General features: G+C 44.7%; 1 protein-coding gene across 1 annotated transcript in view; it reads left to right on the plus strand.

The window, feature by feature from the left end:
* The window catches only part of DCAF12 (DDB1 and CUL4 associated factor 12), a 31,854-nt gene extending 15,836 nt beyond the window's left edge, over window positions 1–16,018 (plus strand). Inside the window, exons 4-9 of the mRNA XM_070743642.1 lie at window positions 623–683; window positions 2,605–2,801; window positions 11,594–11,659; window positions 12,819–12,981; window positions 14,049–14,227; window positions 15,027–16,018. Of these exons, the coding sequence (XP_070599743.1) occupies window positions 623–683; window positions 2,605–2,801; window positions 11,594–11,659; window positions 12,819–12,981; window positions 14,049–14,227; window positions 15,027–15,185 (825 nt within the window). The 3' untranslated portion in view covers window positions 15,186–16,018. The remainder of the gene's footprint in view (window positions 1–622; window positions 684–2,604; window positions 2,802–11,593; window positions 11,660–12,818; window positions 12,982–14,048; window positions 14,228–15,026) is intronic.
* Window positions 16,019–24,650: the final 8,632 nt, after the last annotated feature.

Below are 24,650 nucleotides of genomic sequence, written 5' to 3' on the forward strand. Positions count from 1 at the left end.
TGTCTTGCTAACTTAGGTGACAAGCCGGTTAAAATTCTTGCATTGTTGAGGCCTTGAAAGGTAATTGATATGTGTCAACTTGTTCTTTTTTTGATTACGCATTTAGTCCTTGACTTACGACTGTTCGTTTGGAGGCCATTCAAACTTATGACAGCACTGACAAAAGGGACTTAAGGCCACTTGTCATGCTTAATGACGCTTAATGAGTCTCCATAGTCTCGTGATCAAAATTTGGGTGCTTGGCAACTGGCATGTACTTATGACTGTTGCACTGTCCCGGGGCTTATGTGATCCCTATATGTGACCATCCCAGCCAGCTTCAGACAAGCCAACTCAATGGGGAAAGCTGGATTTACTTAATACATGGTTCATTTAACAACCGGCAGTTTTTCATTTAATAATGCGGTGCCAAAAAAGGTCGTAAAATCAGGTATGGTTCACTTAAGAGAGGCCTTGCTTAGCAATGGAAGTTCTTGTCCCAATTGTCATAAATCAAGGACTGTACTGTACTAAAGTACTATAAAAATATGTTAAAATTGCTTCATTGATCCTTGAGAACTGACAGTGCTACAATCACCGGATTTCTTTATCTTGAATTCATTCTTTCTTTCTTTCTTTTTAGGATGGGCACAAAGATTGGATATTTTCTATTGCATGGATCAGTGATACAATGGCTGTTTCTGGTAACACTCAAACTTTTTATTATTATTATTATTATTATTATTATTATTATTATTATTATTATTATTATTATTTAGAGGAGATATGTTCAAATTTATTAATTACAGACATGAGGCCACATATAAATAAAATGTGGAATAATAAAAGTTACAGCGTTCTGTATTAGGCTATTTTACGGTTTTATAGGTTTCAACTCCCAGAATTCCCCAGCCAATGCATGCTGGCTAGGGAATTCTGGGAGTTGAAGTCCACAATTGGTAAACAAGGTTGGAGGCCCTGTGTTCTATATATATCTACTGTATATAGATATAAATAGAATCTCTCTATCTCTACACCTATATCTATACCCCCTATATCCATCTATCTCATCTATCTATCTTTTCTATCATCTATTAATTGATTATCTATCATCTAGCTCAGTGGTTCTCAACCTTTCTAATGCTGCGACCCCTTAATGCAGTTCCTCATGGTAGCGGTGGCCCCCAACCATATGTCTAGCACCAATTCTCCCAGCAGAGCTTGAAGCTGATTGGTAGGAAGGTCAGAGGGACACCCCCACTATAAACACCTGATTGGTCGGATTGTAAAAATATGTCCCAAGGCGCTAGAATAGAAGCTTTAGTTACTAACACCAAGGGAAATTTGCCTTTCCCCATGGTCTTAGGGGGCCCTGTTAAACAGTTGTTTGACCCCAAAGGGTTCCTGACCCCCAGGTTGAGAGCCACTGATCTAGCTGGTTTCTCCAGAGAGAAGGGGTAAAAACATTTTGCCAAGCATATGGTATTCATATTTTTATAGTATTTTATTTGCAATATATGCATGTTACATATACAGTGATACCTCGTCTTACAAACGCCTCATCATACAAACTTTTCAAGATACAAACCGGGGGTTTAAGATTTTTTTGCCTCTTCTTCCAAACTATTTTCACCTTACAAACCCACCACCACCCCTGGGATGCCCCACCTCCGGACTTCTGTTGCCAGCGAAACACCCGTTCTTGCACTGCTGGGATTCCCTTGAGGCTCCCCTCCATGGGAAACCCCACCTCCGGACTTCCATTGCCAGCGAAGCACTTGTTTTTGCGATGCTGGGATTCCCCTGCAGCATCACAAAAACACAGAAGTCCGGAGGTGGGGTTTCCTATGGAGGGGAACCTCAGGGGAATCCCAGCAGCGCAAAAACGGGCGCTTCGGCTGGCAAAAGGGGTGAACTTTGGTCTTGCACGCATTAATTGCTTTTCCATTGATTCCTATGGGAAACATTGTTTCATCTAACAAACATTTCACCTTAAGAACTCGTCCCGGAACCAATTAAGTTTGTAAGACAAGGTATCACTGTAGTTTTATCCTAACATTCTAAACAATCCATATTTACTGGATGGCCTACAAAGTGGAATAGGATAGGTCAGGATAGGATGAGTTGGGGGGGAGGACTTTGAAGGTCTTCTAGTCCAACCGCCTGCTTAGGCAGGAAACCCTACAACACTTCAGACAAATGATTATTCAACATCTTAAAAACTTCCAGTGTTGGAGCATTCACAACTTCTAGAGGCAAGTCATTTCACTGGTTAACTGTTTTAACTGTCAGGATAATTCCTCTTTAGTTCTAGGTTTTATTTATTTATTTATTGGATTTGTATGTCGCCCCTCTCCGAGGACTTGGGACGGCTTACAACATATAAAGGAACAATATAGCATCCTAAATCAAATTAGTTTTTAGGTTGCTTCTCTCTTTGTTTAGTTTCCATCTGTTGTTGTCCTGCTTTCTGGCGCTTTGGAGAATAGCTTGACTCCCTCTTCTTTTCATTAAACTAGACAAGCCCAGTTCCAGGAACCATTTTTAAAATTGAATAAATAAATCAACCTTCTCCTTTCTTGGACCTGCATCCGATGCGTGCTTGCGTGTGCTTCTTTCTGGTAGGCTCCCGAGATGGTTCAATGGGCCTCTGGGAAGTGACGGATGACGTCTTGGCCAAGAGTGACGCACGGCGCAACCTGGCGCAACCTGTCCCCGTCTATGCGCACATCACCCACAGGGCCCTGAAGGACATCCCCAAGGAGAACACCAACCCTGCCAACTGCAAAGTCCGGGCGCTTGCTTTCAACAACAGGAACAAGGTGAGGAACACGAAGCAATTTCACTGGAAAAGCAGATGGTTCTCAACGTACGACGTCAATATTGAGCCCAACATTTCCATTGTTAAATTGGGACATTTTTAAAAGTAGGTTTTGCCCTGTGAATCACTGCAGGTGTTTTACGTTAGCCACGTGGTTCAGTATTGGGCTGCTAGCTGCAATGGGCCACACTGTCTACCAGTAGCAAAAATAGAGCTGCACGTGCAGCTCTGTGTTACTGGTGTGCGTGCGCGCTCCAGCGAGATTTTACTTCTGTGCATACACAAAAAATCTCACGAGAGGATGCACGCGTGTGAGATTTGGGCAATTTTCTGTTTCTATGCATAAAAGGGAAAATCACACGACACAGCGTGTTCTCGTCTTACAACCATTTATTTAGTGACCGTTTGAAGTTTAAACAGCACTGGGGAAAAAATCAATTTTTCAGACATGACTGTTATGGTGGGTTTTTTTGCTTCCCTATGGTCACGTGATCACATATTAAAAAAAATATGACTCTGCTGAGATGGGCAGACTAACAATAGAGTTAAATGGACAAAAGAACTCTGAATATTACAATACATGGGCTAAATGATATGAAGGGATAAGGAAAAGAAAGACAACGAAACAATGTGGGATGGAAACGTAAGACTTGACAATAAGGAAAAGCAATGTACAAACTATATAAGTATTAATATTGTTCTGTCCAAGCGATGAGCCCCCCCAAGAAATAGGTGTACACACACAGATTTTACAAGATTTAAGCATGTAATTTTTAATAGTTTAGTAGCAGAAGGTTTAACTGTGTAAAATGTATCAGCAAAGCAAGAAATGAGCCCATTCTTATCCAGCTGTTCTTTAAATCTCAAATATAAAGCAAAACTCCCAAATTTATTTTATTTATTTATTGGATTTGTATGCCGCCCCTTTCCGCAGACTCGGGGCGGCTAACAACAATGATAAAAAACAACATGTAACAATCCAATTTAATAAAACAACTAAAAACCCTTATTATAAAAACCAAACATACACACAAACATACCATACATAACTTGTAACAGCCTAGGGGGAAAGGATAACTTAACTCCCCCGTGCCTGGCGACAAAGGTGGGTCTTGAGTAATTTGCGAAAGACAAGGAGGGTGGGTGCCGTTCTGATCTTTGGGGGGAGTTGATTCCAGAGGGCCGGGGCCGCCACAGAGAAGGCTCTTCCCCTGGGGCCCGCCAAACGACATTGTTTGGTCGACGGGACCCAGAGAAGGCCAACTCTGTGGGACCTTATTGGCCGCTGGGATTCGTGCGGTAGAAGGCGGTTCCGGATGTATTCTGGGCCAATTTATTTATTTATTTATTATTTGGACTTGTATGTTGCCCCTCTCCGAAGAGAGGCTTTAAAGGTCATTACCAATACAGTAATACCTCATGATACGAACTTAATTGGTGCAAGGAGGAGGTTCGTAAGACGAAAAGTTCGTAAGACGAAACATTGTTTCCCATAGGAAACAATGTAAAGTCAATTAATCCGTGCAACCAAAAAACCCCCCGCAAAAAAACGGCTTTCTGGCTGTTTTAAAAGGTGACAGCCGGCCTGGGGGGCTTCCCAGCACCCCCCCGAACCCGGGGTTCGGGGGGGTGCTGGGAAGCCCCCCAGGCCGACTGCGACATTTTAAAACACCCGCGCCGCTTCCCATTTGTCTCCTGAAGCCGAACGGCAAAGCCGAACTTCTGCGTTCGGCTTTAGGAGACAGATGGGAAGCGGCGCGGGTGTTTTAAAAGGTCGCAGCCGGCCTGGGGGGCTTGCCAGCACCCCCCCGAACCCCGAACTTTTGCCGAACTTCCGGGTTCGGGGTTCGGGGGGGTGCTGGCAAGCCCCCCAGGCCGGCTGCGACCTTTTAAAACACCCGCGCCGCTTCCCATCTGTCTCCCGAAGCCGAACGCGGAAGTTCGGCTTTGCCGTTCGGCTTCGGGAGACAGGTGGGAAGCGGCGCGGGTGTTTTAAAAGGTCTCAGGCAGCCTGGGGGGCTTCCCAGCAACCTCCCGAACCGAACCCGGGGTTCAGCAAAATTTTGCCTCTTCTTACGAACTTTGTTCGAGTTACGAACCGGCGTTCAGGAGGCTTCTGGGAAGCCCCGCCACCCGGCTGTTACCTTTTAAAACAGCCGCGCGGCTTCCCAGCAGTCTCCAAACGCAGGTTCGTAACTCGAAAAAAGTTCGTAAGAAGAGGCAAAATTTTGCTGAACCCCGGGTTCGTATCACGAGTTGTTCGTAAGACGAGGGTTTCGTATCTTGAGGTACCACTGTACTGAATTGTGACCGGAAACCAATCGGCAGCCAGTGCAGGCCGCGGAGTGTTGCAGAAAGGTGGGCAAATCTAGGAAGCCCCACGATGGCTCTCGTGGCCACATTCTGCACGGTCTGAAGTTTCCGAACACTTTTCAAAGGTAGCCCCATGTAGAGAGCATTACAGTAATTGAACCTCGAGGTGATGTGGGCATGAGTGACTGTGAGCAATGACTCCCAGTCCAAATAGGGCCACAACTGGCGCACCAGGTGAACCTGGGCAAACGCCCCCCTCGCCACAGCCGAAAGATGATGTTCCAATGTCAGCTGTGGATCGAGGAGGACGCCCAAGTTGCGAACCCTCTCTGAGGGGGTCAGTAGTTCCCCCCCAGGGTAATGGACGGACAGATGGAATTGTCCTTGGGAGGCAAGACCCACAGCCACTCCGTCTTGTCAGGGTTGAGTTTGAGTTTGTAAATACTTCTCTTTGATCCAATCTCTAATTAATATGACTCACTCTGAGTTGGCAGGAAGCCCAGAGACCAAGATTTCAGTTTCTTAATAATAGTCCAACAGTTAAATCCAAGCAGCCATCACTCACATTTGAAAGTTGATTTCCGCACTGGCTCATCACGAGGCTCACCCTTCAATAGCCAAAAGGCCTGGCCAAGCGTTCTATAGAGCTTTTCACACATAGATCTCTTCCTCCTCCGCTATTCTTGCCTGCTAATACTCTTGGGCACCCTTGCATCAAGAAGAGTCTCTTCCTCTTCTCCTGAGTTACTCATGGGCACCTCTGAAGGTGCTACAGGCCCTGGTTGGCTCTGACCTCACTTCCTCTACAACCTCCTCACTATCAGGTGCCATGTACACTGGCCTAGGATACGAACCAACACCTGTCTCTCGATCCTCAGAATCCATGATGTGGATGGGCCAAACAAATTTATTTATTTATTTATTTATTTATTTATTTATTTATTTATTTATTTATTTATTTATTTATTTATTTATTTATTAGATTTGTATGGCGGCCCCCTCAACCCTGATAAGACGGAGTGGCTGTGGGTTTTGCCTCCCAAGGACAATTCCATCTGTCCATCCATTACTCTGGTGGGGGGAATCACTGACCCCCTCAGAGAGGTCCGCAATGTGGGCATCCTCCTCGATCCACAGCTCACATTAGAGAACCATCTTTCAGTTGTGGCGAGGGGGGCGTTTGCCAAGGTTCGCCTGGTGCACCAGTTGTGGCCCTATTTGGACCTGGACTTACTGCTCACAGTCACTCATGCCCTCATCACCTTGAGGTTTGACTACTGTAATGCTCTCTACATGGGGCTACCTTTGAAAAGTGTTCGGAAACTTCAGGTCGTGCAGAATGCAGCTGCGAGAGCAATCATGGGCTTCCCCAAATATACCCATGTTACACCAACACTCCGCAGTCTGCATTGGTTGCTGATCAGTTTCCGATCACAATTCAAAGTGTTGGTTATGACCTATAAAGCCCTACATGGCACCGGACCAGATTATCTCAGGGACCACCTTCTGCTGCACAAATCCCAGCGACCAGTTAAGTCCCACAGAGTGGGCCTCTCTGGGTCCTGTCAACTAAATAATGTCGTTTGGCGGGACCCAGGGGAAGAGCCTTCTCTGTGGCGGCCCCGGCCCTCTGGAACCAACTCCCCCCAGAGATTAGGATTTCCCCCACCCTCCTCACCTTTCGTAAGCTTCTTAAAACCCACCTTTGTCGTCAGGCATGGGGGAACTGAGATACTCTTTCCCCCTAGGCCTTTACAATTTATGCATGGTATGTTTGTATGTATGTTTGGTTTTATAGGTTTAGGTTTAGGTTTATTGGATTTATATGCCGCCCCTCTCCGCAAACTCGGGGCGGCTCACAACAATAATAAAAAACAGTACAGTACACAATACCAAATCCAATGCCCACCCATCCAGATTCCAATTGAAATTAATAATCTCATAAAAAAAACAGTATATATAAAAAACAGGCACACAGTCACTCAATCAACAAAACAACATGGGCAAGGGGGAGGTGTTTTAGTTCCCCCATGCCTGACGGCAAAGGTGGGTCTTAAGGAGTTTACGAAAGGCAGGGAGGGTGGGGGCAATCCTAATCTCAGGGGGGAGCTGGTTCCAGAGGGTCGGGGCCCCCACAGAGAAGGCTCTTCCCCTGGGTCCCGCCAGACGACATTGTTTAGTCGACGGGACCCGGAGAAGGCCAACTCTGTGGGACCTAACCGGTCGCTGGGATTCGTGCGGCAGGAGGCGGTCCCGAAGATATTCTGGTCCGGTGCCATGAAGGGCTTTATAGGTCATAACCAACACTTTGAATTGTGACCGGAAACTGATCGGCAGCCAATGCAGACTGCGGAGTGTTGGAGTGATATGGGCATACTTGGAGAAGCCCATAATTGCTCTCGCAGCTGCATTCTGCACGATCTGAAGTTTCCGAACACTTTTCAAAGGTAGCCCCATGTAGAGAGCGTTACAGTAGTCGAGCCTCGAGGTGATGAGGGCATGAGTGACTGTGAGCAATGACTCCCGGTCCAAATAGGGCCGCAACTGGCGCACCAGGCGAACCTGGGCAAACGCCCCCCTCGCCACAGCTGAAAGGTGTTTTTCTAATGTGAGCTGTGGATCGAGGAGGACGCCCAAGTTGCGGACCCTCTCTGAGGGGGTCAATAATTCCCCCCCCAGGGTAATGGACGGACAGATAGAATTGTCCTTGGGAGGCAAGACCCACAGCCACTCCGTCTTGTCTGGGTTGAGTTTGAGTTTGTTGACACCCATCCAGGCCCCAACAGCCTCCAGGCACCGGCACATCACTTCCACTGCTTCGTTGACTGGACATGGGGTGGAGATGTACAACTGGGTATCATCGGCATATTGATGATACCTCACCCCATGCCCTTGGATGATCTCACCCAGCGGTTTCATGTAGATATTAAATAGCAGGGGGGAGAGGACCGACCCCTGAGGCACCCCACAAGGGAGAAACCTCGGGGTCGACCTCTGACCCCCCACTAACACCGACTGCGACCGACCGGAGAGGTAGGAGGAGAACCACTGAAGAACAGTGCCTCCCACTCCCAACCCCTCCAGCCGGCGCAGAAGGATACCATGGTCGATGGTATCGAAAGCCGCTGAGAGGTCAAGGAGCACCAGGACAGAGGACAAGCCCCTGTCCCGGGCCCGCCAGAGATCATCCATCAACGCGACCAAAGCAGTTTCCGTGCTGTAGCCGGGCCTGAATCCAGACTGCTGAGGACCTAGATAATCGGCTTCATCCAAGGACCGCTGGAGTTGAAGTGCCACCACCTTCTCGACAACCTTCCCCATGAAGGGAAGGTTGGAGACTGGACGGTAGTTATTAAGCACGGCTGGGTCCAGGGAAGGCTTCTTGAGGAGGGGGTGCACAACCGCCTCCTTATAAAGTGGCGGAAAGGACCCCCCCCCCAAGGAGGCGTTGACAATCTCCTGGACCCAGCTCCGTGTCACCCCTCGACTGGCCGAAACCAGCCAAGAGGGACACGGATCCAGTAAACAGGTGGCGGAACTCACAGCTCCAATGGCCTTGTCCACTTCATCAGGTGTCACCAAGTCAAACTCCTCCCAGACAGATGGACAAAGACGTTTAGCCCCAGTCACCTCGACTGACTCATTGTCAGTCGACTCTGTTTCACAATTGGAGTCGAGGTCTGCTCGGATCCGGGCGATTTTATCAGCGAAAAACGTGTTAAAATCCTCGGCACTACTCTGCAAGGGCTCCCCAACTCCCCTCTGATTAAGAAGGGAGCGGGTTACCCTAAACAGAGCGGCCGGGCGGGATTCCGCTGATGCAATCAAGGCGGCATGATACGCGCATCTTGCCGCCTTGAGCGCCACTTTGTAAGTCTTAATATGAGCTCTTACAAGTGTTCGATCGGATTCGGACTTACTCTTCCTCCATCGCTTCTCCAGACGTCTCTTCTGGCGCTTCAACACCCGGAGCTCCTCGTTGAACCATGGAGCTCTACGGGGTCTAGTGCCGCGGAGAGGTCGCAACGGCGCAATCCGGTCAAGAGCCTCCCCTGCAGCCTTGTTCCAGGCCTCAGCAAGAGACTCTGCCGAACTGTGGACAAGTGTATCTGGAATAACCCCAAGCGCCATCTGGAAGCCTTCTGGATCCATCAGGCGTCTGGGGCGGAACCTCCTAATTGGTTCCGCCTCCCTGCGGGGAAGGATTGGAGCCAGGAAGTTAAGCCGCAGTAGGAAATGATCTGACCACGACAAAGGCAGCACTTCTAAGCCCCTTAATCTCAGATCATTACTCAGTTGCTCAGAGAGGAATATCATATCGGGTGCGTGCCCACCCTCGTGAGTCGGACCCTGAACTACTTGAGTCAGGTCCATGGCTGTCATGGTGGCCATGAACTCCTGTGCCAGTCCAGAGGAACCGCCGAGCGACGGCAGATTGAAGTCCCCCAGGACGATAAGTCCGGGGAACTCCACCGCCAGCCCGGCCACCTCCTCGAGCAGCACAGGCAGGGCTGTTGACACGCAGCTGGGAGGCAGGTACGTGAGTAACAAGCCCACCTGAACCCCTAAGTCCAACTTCACCAGGAGGGACTCGCAACCCGCAACCTCTGGAGCAATGAGCCTACGCAGGCCAAGACTCTCCCTGGCTATAATAGCCACTCCTCCCCCCCTTCCCTGGGGTCGAGGTTGGTGCCATACCCGAAACCCAGCTGGGCAAATTTCAGAGAGAGGAACTCCTCCCTCCGGGCCCAGCCAGGTTTCGGTCACACAAGCCAGGTCGGCCTCCTCATCCAGGATCAGATCCCGGATGAGGAGAGCTTTATTTACCACCGACCTGGCATTGAGTAGCAACAACTTGAGCCCAGGGCCAGAATTACACTCATCACCAGTGCTTTGAGTTAAGCTCATGGAGCCTGAAGAAGGGATCGCTACTAAGCAGCGATTCCTCCTTCCCCTGGAACGGCTAGTTCCATGGCTTCCGCCATACCTGCCTCTCCCCAGCAAGACTGGGATATTTTGACCCTCTGCCACCCCAGAGATAAGTGTCCCCTCCCCTCCTGCCCCTCCAGCGTCAGGTGTGCCAAAAATTCCATTCATGTCATATTCATTCATTCCATACATATTATAATCCCTCCCACCCACTCCATTCCATCTATCACTCCCCTCCCATTCATTTTCATTCACAGTATTCCATTCATTCCAATAATTACTAAAATAGTCCCATTCATTCATGCCATCACTACCATCCTCCCATCCACTTAAAAATCCCCACAATAATTTAATTAAAAAGAGTTAATATAAAACTAATAGTTCATATTATTAAAATATTAATTATTAAAAATATAGATAAATATAAGTAATAAAAATAAATATATAGGTAGAAGATATTTCAACTGGTCAGTTAATTAATCAATTAAGCCAAGTTCATATAGATATCATCCAGTCTAAAAAGGTGAGTCTGAGGGATGTATGATGTTATTAGTAGGACAAACAGTCCTGAGTATAAACTCTGTCCTCTGTCGTCCCAGGTTTTCTCTTTGCCACTGTCGTTGTTATCAGCTTTCTCACCTCCACGACACCCCCGGTCTCTCATGGGTCGCCCCAAATGTCTACCAGTACCTCTGCTGTTATTTGAGAGGTATCTCTGTATCCCCTGGTCTTCAGTTATAGCATCCAGCAGCCACAAGGTTTTCATACTGTCAATTTCAATCTGGCAGTTTCTTTCTCACAATCTCCTTGTTCACTATAATGGCAGACCCTCCTTCTTCCAGGCACTCCAGCACCGAGTATGTCCACCGCAAAGCCCTCCGACGTCAAGCGTGCCCACCATGTAACCACTCGACGTCCAGCGTCTATCCGGTAGATCCCGTTGTTTTTGGGAACAATAATAATAATAATAATAATAAACAATAATAAGGTTTTTTATAATAAGGTTTTTTTTAGTTGTTTTAATATTGGATTGTTACATGCTGTTTTTTATGACTGTTGTTAGCCGCCCCGAGTCTACGGAGAGGGGCGGCATACAAATCCAATAAATAATAATAATAAAAATAATATATGGATATGGATTTATTTAGAAATATTAAGATGTGGAAAACACAAAAAGCAATAAAAATAATTTTTAAAATTTGGTTGCTTGGAAACTAACTCATATTTATGATGGTTGCAAGGTTCCAACATCAAATGCAAAATAATTGGGGAAGCCAGATTCACCGAATGACCGTGTTCCTCAATTAACAACCCAGGGATTTGTTTACCTGTGAGAAGAGAGTCGCAAAATAAGAGTTGTTAAGCTCACTTAACAACTGTCTCGGTTAGCAACGGAAATTTCAGGCTCTATTGTGGCCGTAAGTCGAGGACCACCAGCATATGAACTCAGCCTTTTGTTTTCAGAAGAAGCAAAATGGCTAATTGCTGGTGGGGCAAGCGGAAACTTTCGCCTCCTGGTCGCCTAACTGCGTAGTGTTTTTTCTCTTTCAGGAACTGGGAGCTGTTTCTCTGGACGGATATTTCCACCTCTGGAAAGCTGAACACATGCTGTCCAAGGTAACTCCCTTCACATCTGCACACAGAAGTTAGTAGAACAGAGCAGTTTAGTTGGAAGAAACCGTAGAGGTCTTCTAGTTCAACCCACTGCTCAGGCAGCAAAGCCTTTATCTGGGATGGTGATTTTTTCCCCTAGAATTTGTTTAAATATCTTTTTGTTTTTAAGAAAGAGCGTAAGAACAGCATGGTGGCAAAATTACTTTAGCTTCTCAAAAGAGTTGTGCTTTCCAAAAAAAAAAAAAAATTCTGTTGGGTTGTAAAACTTCACCATCCTTTGAAATGTTCTGTACACATTTCTGACGTAGAGAATAAGGAAAATTTTGTTGACTTAAATTGCACACATAACATCAGTCGAAACTTGAGTGCTTTTTTAAAACAAAGGATTGTTTGTGATCAAAAGGATTGATGGCAAATTTCTGCATTATAGGTACTCTTTTAGTTATGACCGGTCACTTAATGACTGTAGAAAGTTACAACGGCCGTGCCAATATTTAGGAATACTATTAATCAGAATCAAATCAGAATTGAACTTGGGACTTTGGAGGTCTTCTAGTCCAGCCCCCTGCTCAAACAGGAGATCTAATAATAGACCTGGGTTTTTTATGTTTCCTGGGCCATACCTGGCCCTTTGGTTGTCCTTATCCGGCCTAAGTGAGATCAATTGGAAATTAGACATCAAATGTGAATATGTAAATGTTCCAGTTTCTCCCTCCTTCACAACTCTATTGGTTTGGCCCTCCAGAAGAGTTCCAGTTTTCATATGGCCCCTCAGGAAAACTCATTGCCAATCTTTGCTCTATAAAACGGTTCTCTGTTAAGAGTTGTGGACTTCAACTCTCAGAATTCACCAGCCAGCTACTGTCTAGGGAATTCTGGGACTTGAAGTCCAGACGTTTTAAGGTTGCCAAGTTTGGAGAGCCAAAGCTTAGGCTTGCCAGCCTCTTGTATGTCTTATTATGTGTAGTCTGGTCCATATCCCAGGTGTGTTGCAGATTGCCTACCTTCTGCAAAATCTCAGCTAAGGATGGTGTTTATGTCGTCCAGCTCTAAAATATATCCAGAAGTGCCTCCGATTTGGGTTCTCTAATTTAAGCTTCTGTGGTTCATGGTGTCCTCTGGTTTTCATTAAGGTTTTTTTCCCCCTTTCTCGCTTTTGCAGCTCCTCTCTACTAAGTTACCCTACAGCCGGGAAAATGTGTGTCTGGCCTATGGTCAGGAGTGGTCAGTGTACGCCGTTGGGTCTCAAGCCCACGTCTCTCTCCTGGACCCCCGACAGCCTTCCCACAAGGTTAGGTCTGTCTGCTCCAGAGAGCGAGGAAGCGGTAAGGATGCCTTCCGTGGAACATTCGGGTTTGATGTCAAAAATGTGTGGAGATCCATCACTTTTTGTTTTCCAACTCGGAGCCCTGCAGATGCTTACTGATCTTCCTTCCTTCCTTCCTCCCTCCCCCCCCTCTTTTTAAGAAGAGACTAGACAGTCATTTATCTGAAACAGTATAGGTTGTCCTGTTTGACCAGGGGGCTGGACTAGAAGGCCACCAAGGTCCTTTCCAGCTCTATCCTATCCTATCCTATCCTCCCTTTTCCTTCCTTCCTTCCTTCCCTCCCTCCCTGTATTTACAATGGTTGCAGTATCCTGGGAATTCTCATTTGTCTATTTGTTTGTTATTTGTACTTATATGCCGTCCAGCTCCCTGAGGACTCTGGGTGGCTCACAGCTAAATACAGATAAAAAAGATATAACAGAAAAACTTCCTAAAAACAGTGATGAACATCTAAAAACAGCTGTCGGACAATTTAAAACAGTTACAAATGTTTGCAACCTTGGGGAGGTTTCCTGAGAAGCAAAAGTCAATGAGGGAAGCCAAATCCACTGAATGACCGTGTCATTGACTTGAGTTCAACGATTTGCAAAAATCTCACTTTAGCAACTACAGTGATCCCTCGTTTTTCGCGGGGGATGCGTTTCCTGTGAAAAACGAATTTCCGTGAAGTAGAGGAAAAATATTTTTTTATGTATTTAACAAGTATTTGGACTTTCAAAACCCACCCTTTGCATTAAACAGTCATTCTATAATGTTTCTCAGCTGGAACTACATGTGACATCCTACCAGTTTCTTGAATAGAGTACAGTAGTACTGTAGAAGAATTTTATGAATTTGGATTTAAAATGTTCAATGGATTTAATGGATTTAAGCCCCCTTTGAAAATCCGTAAAGTAGCAAATCCGCGAAAGATGAACCACGAAGTAGCGAGGGATTACTGTATCCTGCTTAGCAATGGAAGTTTTGAGCTCAATTGTGATCCTCCTAAATCCAGGATGACCTATAGGGCCAGGATTTGTTTCCGGTTCCCTGTGTAATGCCTCCGTCCCTCTTCCGCGATATAGGCATTCGCTCTGTGAGCTTCTACGAACACATCATCACGGTGGGGACGGGACAGGGCTCCCTGCTGTTCTACGACATCCGAGCCCAGAGGTTCCTGGACGAGAAACCGCCACAGAATTTCTACGGATCCAAATTGGCAGGAAGTGAAATCCTCAAACTCTCCACTGGCAAAGGTTGGCTGGTGAGTAGCTGCAGGAGGAGGAAACTGGGGGGGTGGGAGGGGGGCAGGTAGGCTCCCCTATCTGGGAGGTGAGGTGTTGGGGGCATGAGAGGCCATCAGGTGGTGTCATCAGCCTAGGAGATGCTTAGAAACCAGGTGCTTTGCACAGGTTTGTCCATCTGCGTTATTAAGGTGGAAGTGATTGTCGGTCAGCTAAAACAAAGCTATGATGGATTCCAAAACTTCACCAGCCATCACTCAGTTGGTCTAGTGGTGAAGGCACCAGCTAGAAACCAGGAGATGGTGAGTTCTAGTTCTGCCTCACGCATGAAAGCTGGCTGGGTGATTTTTCTGCCAACGCACCAGGAAGCTCTTGGCTGGGTGATTCTGAGCCAGTCACAGGGGGACAGTGAGTTCTAGTTTCGCTTTTGGCATGAAAGCTGAAAGGGGGGATGTGATCGAAACATTGAAATATGTTAAAGAGTTAAATAAGGTTCAGGAAGGAAGTGTTTTTAATGGGAAAGTGAACACAAGAACAATGGTGCATAATCTGAGGTTAGTTGGGGGAAAGATCAGAAGCAACGTGAGAAAATATTATTTTACTGAAAGAGTAGTAAATCCTTGGAACAAACTTCCAACAGACGTGGTTGGTAAATCCACAGGAACTAAATTTAAACATGCCTGGGATAAACATAGATCCATCCTATGATAAAATACAGGAAATAGTATAAGGACAGAAGAGATGGACCAAGAGGTCTTTTTCTGCCGTCAATCTTCTATGTTTCGATTTCTTAACGTGACGTCTGCTTCCTTCCGACAGAATCATGACGAAACCTGGAGGAATTACTTTTCGGACATCAGTTTCTTCCCCAACGCCGTTTACACGCACTGCTACGACTCGTCGGGCACAAAGCTTTTTGTGGCCGGAGGCCCTCTTCCTTCTGGACTCCACGGGAATTACGCCGGCCTCTGGAGCTAATGACACTTTCTCCCCGAGACAAAAAGCCTCTAGAAGCCTGACTTTCTCCCCCCTCCTTCTTCGTCTTCTCCCCCCTCCCTTACCTTCATTTTCTCTCCTTTTTTTAAAAAAAAAAAGGATTTGCGTGATGGACATTCCCGTCTTCTGGTTTTGATGCCACTCGGCTTTTCAACATAATTTTTTTTTTAAAGGAGGGGGTCGGGTCTCCCGGATGTTTTTGTACATTTTTAAAAATGGGGTGTGTGTTATTTTTTTTTTGGGGGGGGGGTTGTTGATGTTGTTGTGGTGGTTGTTGACCTGCTTTGACCTTTCTACAATAGACTGAGGGTTGGCGCCCTTTTTATTGCATTTCCTAAAAATGGCGCCGTCTTCGTCCCCGAGCTTAGGCTGACCGACCGGCCATAAATCTCATTTTTCTTTTCTTAACTTCACTGGGAAGTAGGATCCCTCGAGTTGATCGGCTGCTGCTGAGCTTTCTATGAAAGCCCAGGGGCTCTGTGTGTGTGTGTGTGTGAATGTGCGTGTGTGTGTGCACGTACGCATATGTTTGTACATGTACGTGCAGGTACTTTGCCGGTCACCTTTCCTGGAATAAAAATAATCTAATTAAAAATCAAAATGTATTTATACCTAACCTACAGAGTTAGGTCTGCCCCCCCCCTTAACTTTGGGTCAATCTTTTAAAAGTGCAGGTTATACAATGATGCCGTTTTCGTCGCTGATCCAATGTGGGACTTCCGTCGTTGTTTTATTTTAAATATATAAAGTCTATTGCATTTATTCAATAGAGACACATTAAAGACAATCCCTGAAAACCAGGAACACAACCTCAATACTCCGTTACAAAGTGTACATATTTGTGTGTGCGTGTATATCATCCATCTGTCTGTCTGTCTGTCTCTCTTTATCTATGTTATCTATCTAGCTGTTTGTCTGTCTATCTATCTATATCTCTCTCTCTCTCTCTCTACCTACCTACATCTATCTATCTATCTATCTATCTATCTATCTATCTATCTATCTATCTATCCTATCATATATCTCTCTCTCTCTCTCTCTCTCTCTATCTTATCTATCTACCTACCTACCCACCTACCTACCTTATCTCTCTATCTTTTTATCTTATATCTATCTTTTTTCTCTCTCTCTCTCTCTCTCTCCATATACAATAAAAGCGCTTATACACATACGGTACCTAGCTCACAACTGCTTCTAAATCAGTGTGTGCACACGCACATAGATATATACTGTATTTTTCAGTGTATAAGACACACTTTTTACTCCCTAAAAGAGGGTAGAAATGCCAGTGCGTCTTATATATAGAATACAGCCATTTTTAGCCAGCCGAAGCCCCATTCCTGTGTGCCATTTTTGTAAAAAATGGGCCCTTTTTCACAAAAAGGGGGCATGCAGACAGTTTGGGAGGCCTGCAGAGTGCTCCTGGGGGCTAGGGGAAGGCAAAAATGCCAGTTTTGTGAGAAAATTGGTCATTTTCCCCCCCAAAAATGGGGGTGTTTTTGCCTTCCCTCAGTTCCCAGGTGCACTCTGTAAGCTTCCCAAACCTTCTGTGTGCCCTGTTTTTTGCAAAAACGAGTGAAAAATGTGTCCATTTTTGCAAAAAACAGGGTGTGCAGAGGGTTTGGGAGCTTGCAGAGTGATCCTGGGGGCTGGGAAGGACAAACACTTCTTTTTTCTTAATTACCTCTTTGAAATCTTGGTACGTTTTATAGTCTGAAAAATATGGTATACTGTATACCCATATTTTTTTTTCTTAAAAACAAGCAATTAGCTACCTTCTGTGAAAAGAGTTCTTCATCCACAATCTTAAATAATGTTCAGTTGAAGCTAGCTGCTTTCCAACTTTTAGACTGGTATTTTGTTTTTTGAAAAATAGCTTCCTGTAGATTGTGTTTCTAGGGTGTGTTTTTTTTAAATAAACAACAACAACAACTATGGATGCCCCAAAGAAGAACAAATTGCAGAGGGGAGGGTGCAGACAGGCGTCTTCAGAAATGGAATTTTCTTCTTCAGCTAATCAGAAAGAGGCGCAAGATTTGTTTCCCCTTCTTTTGGGGCATATAGATTTGCCACGACATACAGGAATCAAGAAATGACATGATGGCAGCGGTCCAATATTAGAGGGGCTGTCACAAAAAAGAGCTATTCTCCAAAGCACCTGAGGCTGAGGGTAGAACAAGAAGCAATGGGTGGAAACTAAACAAGGAGAGAAGCAACTTAGAACTAAGGAGAAATTTCCTGATAGTGGAGACAATTAACTAGTGGAACAGCTTGCCACCAGAAGTTGTGAATGCTCCAACACTGGAAGATTTTAAGAAGACGTTGGGTAACCATTTGCCTGAAGAGATGTAAGGTATCTTGCCTAAACGGGGTTAGACTAGATCTTCAAGGTCCCACCTGTTTTATTCTATGTTCTGTTCTGTTCTATTCTTCTAAATTGAATTTTCTATTCTAAATTCCCTTCCGCTCCCTACCCTACCATACCATATGGGCAAAACTCAGTGAATTACTGTCTCGCTTAGCAACGGAAACTGGTCTCAATTGTGGTGGTCAGTTTGAGAGTTATCTGTGTCAAACAGTTTAATACACACACACTCTTCAGGAGGTTGAATGAACTCACAAGTTAACCTCACATGATGTGTGTTTCTGGTCACACAACAATTAATGAGGCTTAATCGCAATTTCTTCCAAGTACTGTACAGTATTTGCTTTTGGTTCCATAAACAATACTCAACTCAAACTTTGGGGCTACAGCTCCCATAACCCAGGTCAGTCATGACCTATGCTGCTACAGGTAGTTGTTGAATTTCTGCAATTCATTTATTGACCGTTCAAAGTTACAACAGCATTGAAAATTAACTCGGGGCCATTTTTTGCAGTTACACAACCTAAGGATCAAAATCCGGACGCTTGGACACCGACTCATATTCATCACAGTTGGAATGTGTGATCTCCTTTTATGACCTCCTGACAGTCAAAAGGGAAGCCAGATTCACTTAACCGTGTTACTAACTACAGCGATTCAATTAACAGGGTGTCCAGGGGGGGAAGCATTTTGAAATTCCCTAATATTTCCCTGACATTTCCCTGTAACTTGCAATCTCGTTAAGGCGCGGTCGTATATGATGTCATACCAAATGACTAAACCATGGAGAAATATCAGGAATTGAGGAAGCAAGTTGTTGCCACAGTTATGATCATTTTTGCTTGACTGCCGGGCAGCGAGATCCGGGGTTTTTTACGTGATTTTTCCCTGACTTAAACATTGTAATACAGTTTGTTTTCCCCTGTGATTTATTCTGTTTTTTTTCACGAATTCCCTCATAATTCCCTGATATTTCCCAGACCGCTAATTCCCCTGATAATTCTTTGATTTCCCTGTTTCCCAGGTTTTATTTATTTATTTATTTAATTCATTTATTAGATTTGTATGCCGCCCCTCTCCAAAGACTCGGGGCGGCTAACAACAATAAAAAAGACAATGTAAACAAATCTAATATTAAAAATAATCTTAAAAACCCCAATTTAAAAAACCAATCATACAAACAAGCATACCATGTATAAATTCTATAGGTTTGCTGGACACCCTGATTAATCTCTGGCAAGAAAGATTGTGAATTGGAGCAAAATTCACTTGAGTGTTTCACTTAGCAACAGACATTTTACACTCAATTATGGTCATAAATCCAAGTCTACCTGTTCTTCAGCAGCTGAGGGTATTATGGGTACGGTATTTGTCTTCATACAAAGTCCACTGGTAGACAAAAACACACCTTTACTCTGAGATCTGGGAAAAAATAAAGCATACGGGTAGTTCTTAACCTACAATTATTTGTTTAGTGACTGAAGTTACAACAGCACCGAAAATAAATGACTTATGACCGTTTTTCACACTTTGGGTCCATTGAAGCATGGCTGTGTTCAAGTGATCTAAACTCAGATGCCTGGCCACTGATTCATATTTATGACGGTTGCAATGTCCCCCATTTGTCATCTTCTAAGCTGGTTTGTGGCAAAACAGTCAGTGGGCAAAACCAGATTTGTTTAATGACTGCATGATTCTCTTTAACAGCTATGGTTCACTTAATAATTATGGCAAATAACTATGGCAAATAACGGGAAAAGGCTATGCTGGCATTTAAAGTCTGCAGAGTTTGGAGAAAAGGAAGAAGAATCTTCCCATAATTCAGACGCTGAATTATGGACTCAGGATGGGACTACATTGAAAAACGATAGTATTTTGCATATGTCTTTAATCCTTTTAAAAATCCAAAGAGAAGCCATATAGTTAAAAAGAGGACTTTTGTTTTCAGCTGTATTTCTACAGTGTCGCTGGGTGCTTCATGGAGTTAAGTGTCTTCTTTCTGAGATGGATTTTATTTATTTATTAATTGGATTTATATTTATAAATATATTTATATATTTATATATGTTCTGAGTCTTCGGAGAGGGGCGGCATACAAATCTAATAAATTATTATATTTATTTATCCTCCATACATACAGGTGGGTGAATTTGCCTGAGAGAGAAGGCAAATGGTTAGCTGCAAAAGTCTGTTTTATTGCCAAATATGAAATAATATGCATGTAGATTTTCAGTGGAAATATTTGGAGTTCAAAGAGTCAATTGCTGGGTCCTTGGTGCTCTATGAACTTTGTGGTTTTCATGCAGATGTTTCATGACCCAACTAGGGAACGTCATCAGTGCTAGAAGGGAGAGGAGGACGAGGAGGACTGTGGGGTCCTTGGTGCTGACTGAGCTTGGTTGTTTTCTTGCAGATGTTTCATGGCCCAACAAGATAACATCATCAATGATAAAAGGGAGGGATGTTTGTAAACAAGAGGAAGAGGGAGGGAAAGGAGGAAGAGGGGGAGGAGAATAGAAGGACGGAGGGGAAGGGAAGAGAAGGTGGATGGGAGAGAGAGGAGGAAGAGAACCGCCTTGGGGTCCTTGGTGCTTTCTGCGTTTGGTGGATTTCTGACCATTCATGACCCAACCTGGGGGACATCATCAGTGCTACAAGGGAATGAAGTCTGGAGTGGAGGAGAACTCTCAGATCTTTGGTGCTCTCTGACCTTGGACGTTTTCTTATATTTTATTACCCAACTAGGCATTGATGATGTTACCTAGTCAAGTAATAAAACGAATGTGAGAAAACACCAAGCTTAGAGAGCATCAAGGACCTTAGAGCAGTGTTTCCCAACCTTGGCAACTTGGAGATATTTGGACTTCAACTTCTGGAATTCCCCAGCCAGCGAATGCTGGCTGGGGAATTCCGGGAGTTGAAGTCCAAATATCGTCAAGTTGCCAAGGTTGGGAAACACTGCCTTAGAGTATTGTAGATGTAGTTTGGGTTAAATTGGATTTCTTGATGCTCTCTGAGCTTGATGGTTTCGTTAGCCAACTGTATAATATCAGCGTAAGGGAAAGTAAAGATACGCATGTAAAAAATATTGAAATTTAGTTCATGAATAGTTGAGAACTGGATCACATTCCATACACACCCAGAATTTCATCTTGTAAAAGTTCCACGGTGTTTCATAAGTGGAAGTTGGTTCAAAGATAGGCGGCTGTAGAAATGCTTTAAATAAATAAGCACACAAATAGGTTTTGGAATGAAAAGTGACTCCAGCTGTATTTATCAGGTTGAAGAGCCTTCTTGTGGTGTTTCCCTTTCTGGCTAGTCATTGGATGCCAACAGGCAATCTTCATTAGAAGAGCAATGCTGCATGACGATTAAAGCTCTCTAATGACCATCCTCAGGACTGAACAGATTAAGCTTTGCAAAAATGTGGAGATCTGTAATTATCCCTGCCTGCAAACAAAGGGCTACCAAATCCCCATCAGCAGATTAGAATCATAAGATTCTAAGGCTGAGAGGCACCTTGGAGGTCTTCTATCCAACGCCACCCCTGCTCATGCAAGAGACTAGTCTATATCATCCTGTACAGATGGTTGTCCAGTCTCTCTGCATTGGCTGCCAATGTGTTTCCGGACACAATTCAAAGTGTTGATTATGACCTATAAAGCCCTACATGGCATAGGACCAGACTACTTCCAAGACCGCCTTCTGCCGCACGAATCTCAGCATCTGGTGAGGTCCCACAGAGTTGGTCTCCTTAGGGTCCCATCAACCAAACAATGCCAGCTGGTGGGACCTAGGGGAGGAGCCTTCTCTGTGGGGGGCCCCACCTTCTGGAATCAGCTCCCCTGGAGTTTCGGACTGCCCCTACTCTCCTCGCCTTCCGAAAGAGTTTAAAAACTCATCTTTGCCCCCAGGCCTAGGGTTTTAGTTCTTTCCCCCTGACCAGTGAACGTTCTTAGTATGATTACTGAATGAATTGTAATGATAGCTTTTAAAATTAGAATTTTAAGGATTGTTTTAATGTATTATTAATTGGATTGTTTATTACTGTTCTCTGTTTTTTGTATATGCTGTGAGCCGCCCCGAGTCCTCGGAGAGGGACGACATACAAATTCAATTAAATCTTAAATCTTCCTGAAAACATTGGAGCATTCCAAGTTCTGCAGGCAAGCTGTTCCACTGATTAATTGTTCTAACTGTCAGGAAATTTATCCTTACTTCTAAGTTGCTTCTCTCCTTGTTTAGTTTCCACCCATTGCTTCTTGTTCTACCCTCAGGTGCTTTGGAGAATATCTTGACTCCCTCTTCTTTGTGGCAACCTCTGAGATTTTGGAAGGCTGCTACCATGTCTCCCCTGGTCCTTCTCTTCATTAAACTAGCCATGCCCAGTTCCTGCAACCGTTCTTCCTAAGTTTTAGCCTCCAGACCCCTCATCATCTTTCTTGCTCTTCTCTGCACTCTTTCTAGAGTCTCAACATCTTTTCTATATTTGTGGCAACCAAAACTGGATATAATATTCTAAGTTTGGTCTTACCAAGACATTATCAAGTCTTCACGTGATCTTGATGCTTTCCGTATGTTCATGCAGCCTGTGACTGTGTTGGCTTTTTTGACGGCTGCAGTCCCCTGCTTGCTCCATCCATCCATCCATCCATCCATCCATCCATCCATCCATCCATCCATCCATCGTCTAATTTACTTGCCATCCATCAGGTAAATAAATGGATGAATGAACAAGTACTTAACCATACAAGTTCTGGTCCACCAAGACTCCAAGATCTGAGTCCTTGGAGAGGGGTGGCATATAAATCCAATAAATAAATAAATCCCTCTTGAAATTATTATCATTAAGCCAGATACCTCCTAGTCTGAGTGGTCCCCAGTGCCTTGCTGGTTTAGGCCTGTGAGGTCTTTCATTTTATCTGAATTTGGTAGTTTTCTTGTAGATATTTAGTTTAATTTAGTTTATTAGATTTGTATGATGCCCCTCTCCGTAGACTTGGGGCGGCTCACAGCAATAATAAAACAATGTACAACAAATCTAATATTTAAAAGTAACTAAAAATTCCTTATTTAAAAAGCAAGACATACACACAAACATACCATGTATAAACTATATAGGCCAGGGGGAGACGTCTCAATTTCCCCATGCCTGACGGCAGAGGTGGGTTTTAAGGAGTTTACGAAAGGCAAGGAGGGTGGGGGCAATCCTAATCTCCTGGGGGAGCAGGTTCCAGAGGGTCAGGGCCGCCACAGAGAAGTCTCTTCCCCTGGGTCCCGCCAGACGACATTGTTTAGTCGACAGGACCTGGAGAAGGCCAACTCTGTGGGACCTAACTGGTTGCTGGGATTTGTGCGGCAGAAGGTGGTCCCGGAGCCGCCCCGAGTCTTCGGAGAGGGGCAGCATACAAATCCAAATAATAAATAAATAAATAAATTCTGGTCCGGATATTATAACTCTACTAGGCACTGATGATGTTACCGAGTTAGGGTCATGAAACATCTGCAAGAAATTGGACTGCCATTTGTTTGAAATTGTGTAGGGTCTCCTACTAGATTAAGGGTTGGACTAGATGACCTATAAGATCCCTCCCAATTCTAATAATAATCTAAGCTCATAGAGCACTCAGGGCTCCTCATCTCAACCCTGATCTACAAATATTCTCCTTTATTGGCACCTCCTATTCTATCCCTGCACATTTGGCTTTCCCTGTCTTAAGTGTAAAACATTGCTTTTCTCACCATTGAATTGCATTTGGAGTAGAACAGAATTCTTTATTGGCCCAATGTGATTGGACAAACAAGGATGTTTTTGTTTGTTTCTTATCCTTTTCCTAAGATGTCCTCCAATTGTGGACTTCTAGGCTATTTTGTGAGTTTTTTGCACAAGGCTTCCAACACAACTATGCATTCAAATGTCTTAAATTTTCATGATAGGCGTAACAGTAATCTTCCAATTACAATGGCAGTTTGGGACCAAAATTTCCATGACTAAGCAAAATAGTCATAAAGTGAGTTGCACCCAATTGTACCACCTTTTTCTACCCGGATTGTTATTGCTATTAAGGGAATTGTCACAACTCAGGACAGTGAACATTTCTAATAAGTCTGTCCTCTATTTTCTCCACAACAACCCTGTGAGGTGGGTTGGGCTGAGCAATTTATTGAATTGAATTTATATGCCATCCAACTCTCTAAGGACTCTGGGCAGTTTACAACAAAAAATTTAAAAGAATAATTTTAAAAATCCATTAAAATCATGCATATCTGCCATGGCAGGATCTAAATAACTCATTTGATGGATTAATATACCCATATTTACATTTTCTATATAATTTCTGGGTGTGTGTGTACACATATATAAACTTGGGTCTTTTAATGATTTTTCTTTGGTTGTCTGTTATTTCGTTCCATTTTTTCCCCTTTTATCCGGTTCAAAGTCACTAAGGGATTTATTTATTTATTTGATTTTTTTAATGCCGCCCTTTTCCTTAGACTCACGGCGGCTACACATTAGCAATAGCACATTTTAACAGAGCCAGCATATTACCCCCACAATCTGGGTCCGGATAGCCAGCTGTATAATAAATTTACCAAATGAAATATATTTATACTACATAAGGGTTAAAAAAATGCCTCTTTAACAAACACACACACACAGAAAGAGAAGACTTTTGCGGTATCACTTTTTCCCTCAGGGAGCCGCCGAGCCCGCCTTTTTATTTTGGTCCGGAAGATCACGTGCCGGTGACGTCACCCGACCCATCCCCGCCCTCCCTCGGAATTCACTAGTAAATCGTTCGCGTTGGTTAGGGGGAGCTCCAATCCGGAACGAGATGCACCCTCCCACTTCCCCGGCTACCCCCCTTCTTTTTTCCTCCCTCTTCCTGTCAGGATCACGTGGCCGAAGGCGCCGAGCGGGGAGAGGCTTGCTGAGGAGGAGAAGAGGGCGCTAGGCGGCAAGGAGGCTCGCTTGCGCAGGCGCCAACGCCGGGTGGGCGGGGCCAGACAGGGCGAACGCGCGCGCCTTCCCCCGGCTTTGGTCACGTGCCGCGCGAAGGGAGGAGGAGACGGAGGAGGAG

This window comes from Erythrolamprus reginae, chromosome 2 (genome assembly GCF_031021105.1).
Source record: "Erythrolamprus reginae isolate rEryReg1 chromosome 2, rEryReg1.hap1, whole genome shotgun sequence".
In the NCBI taxonomy this organism is placed as follows: domain Eukaryota; kingdom Metazoa; phylum Chordata; class Lepidosauria; order Squamata; family Dipsadidae; genus Erythrolamprus; species Erythrolamprus reginae.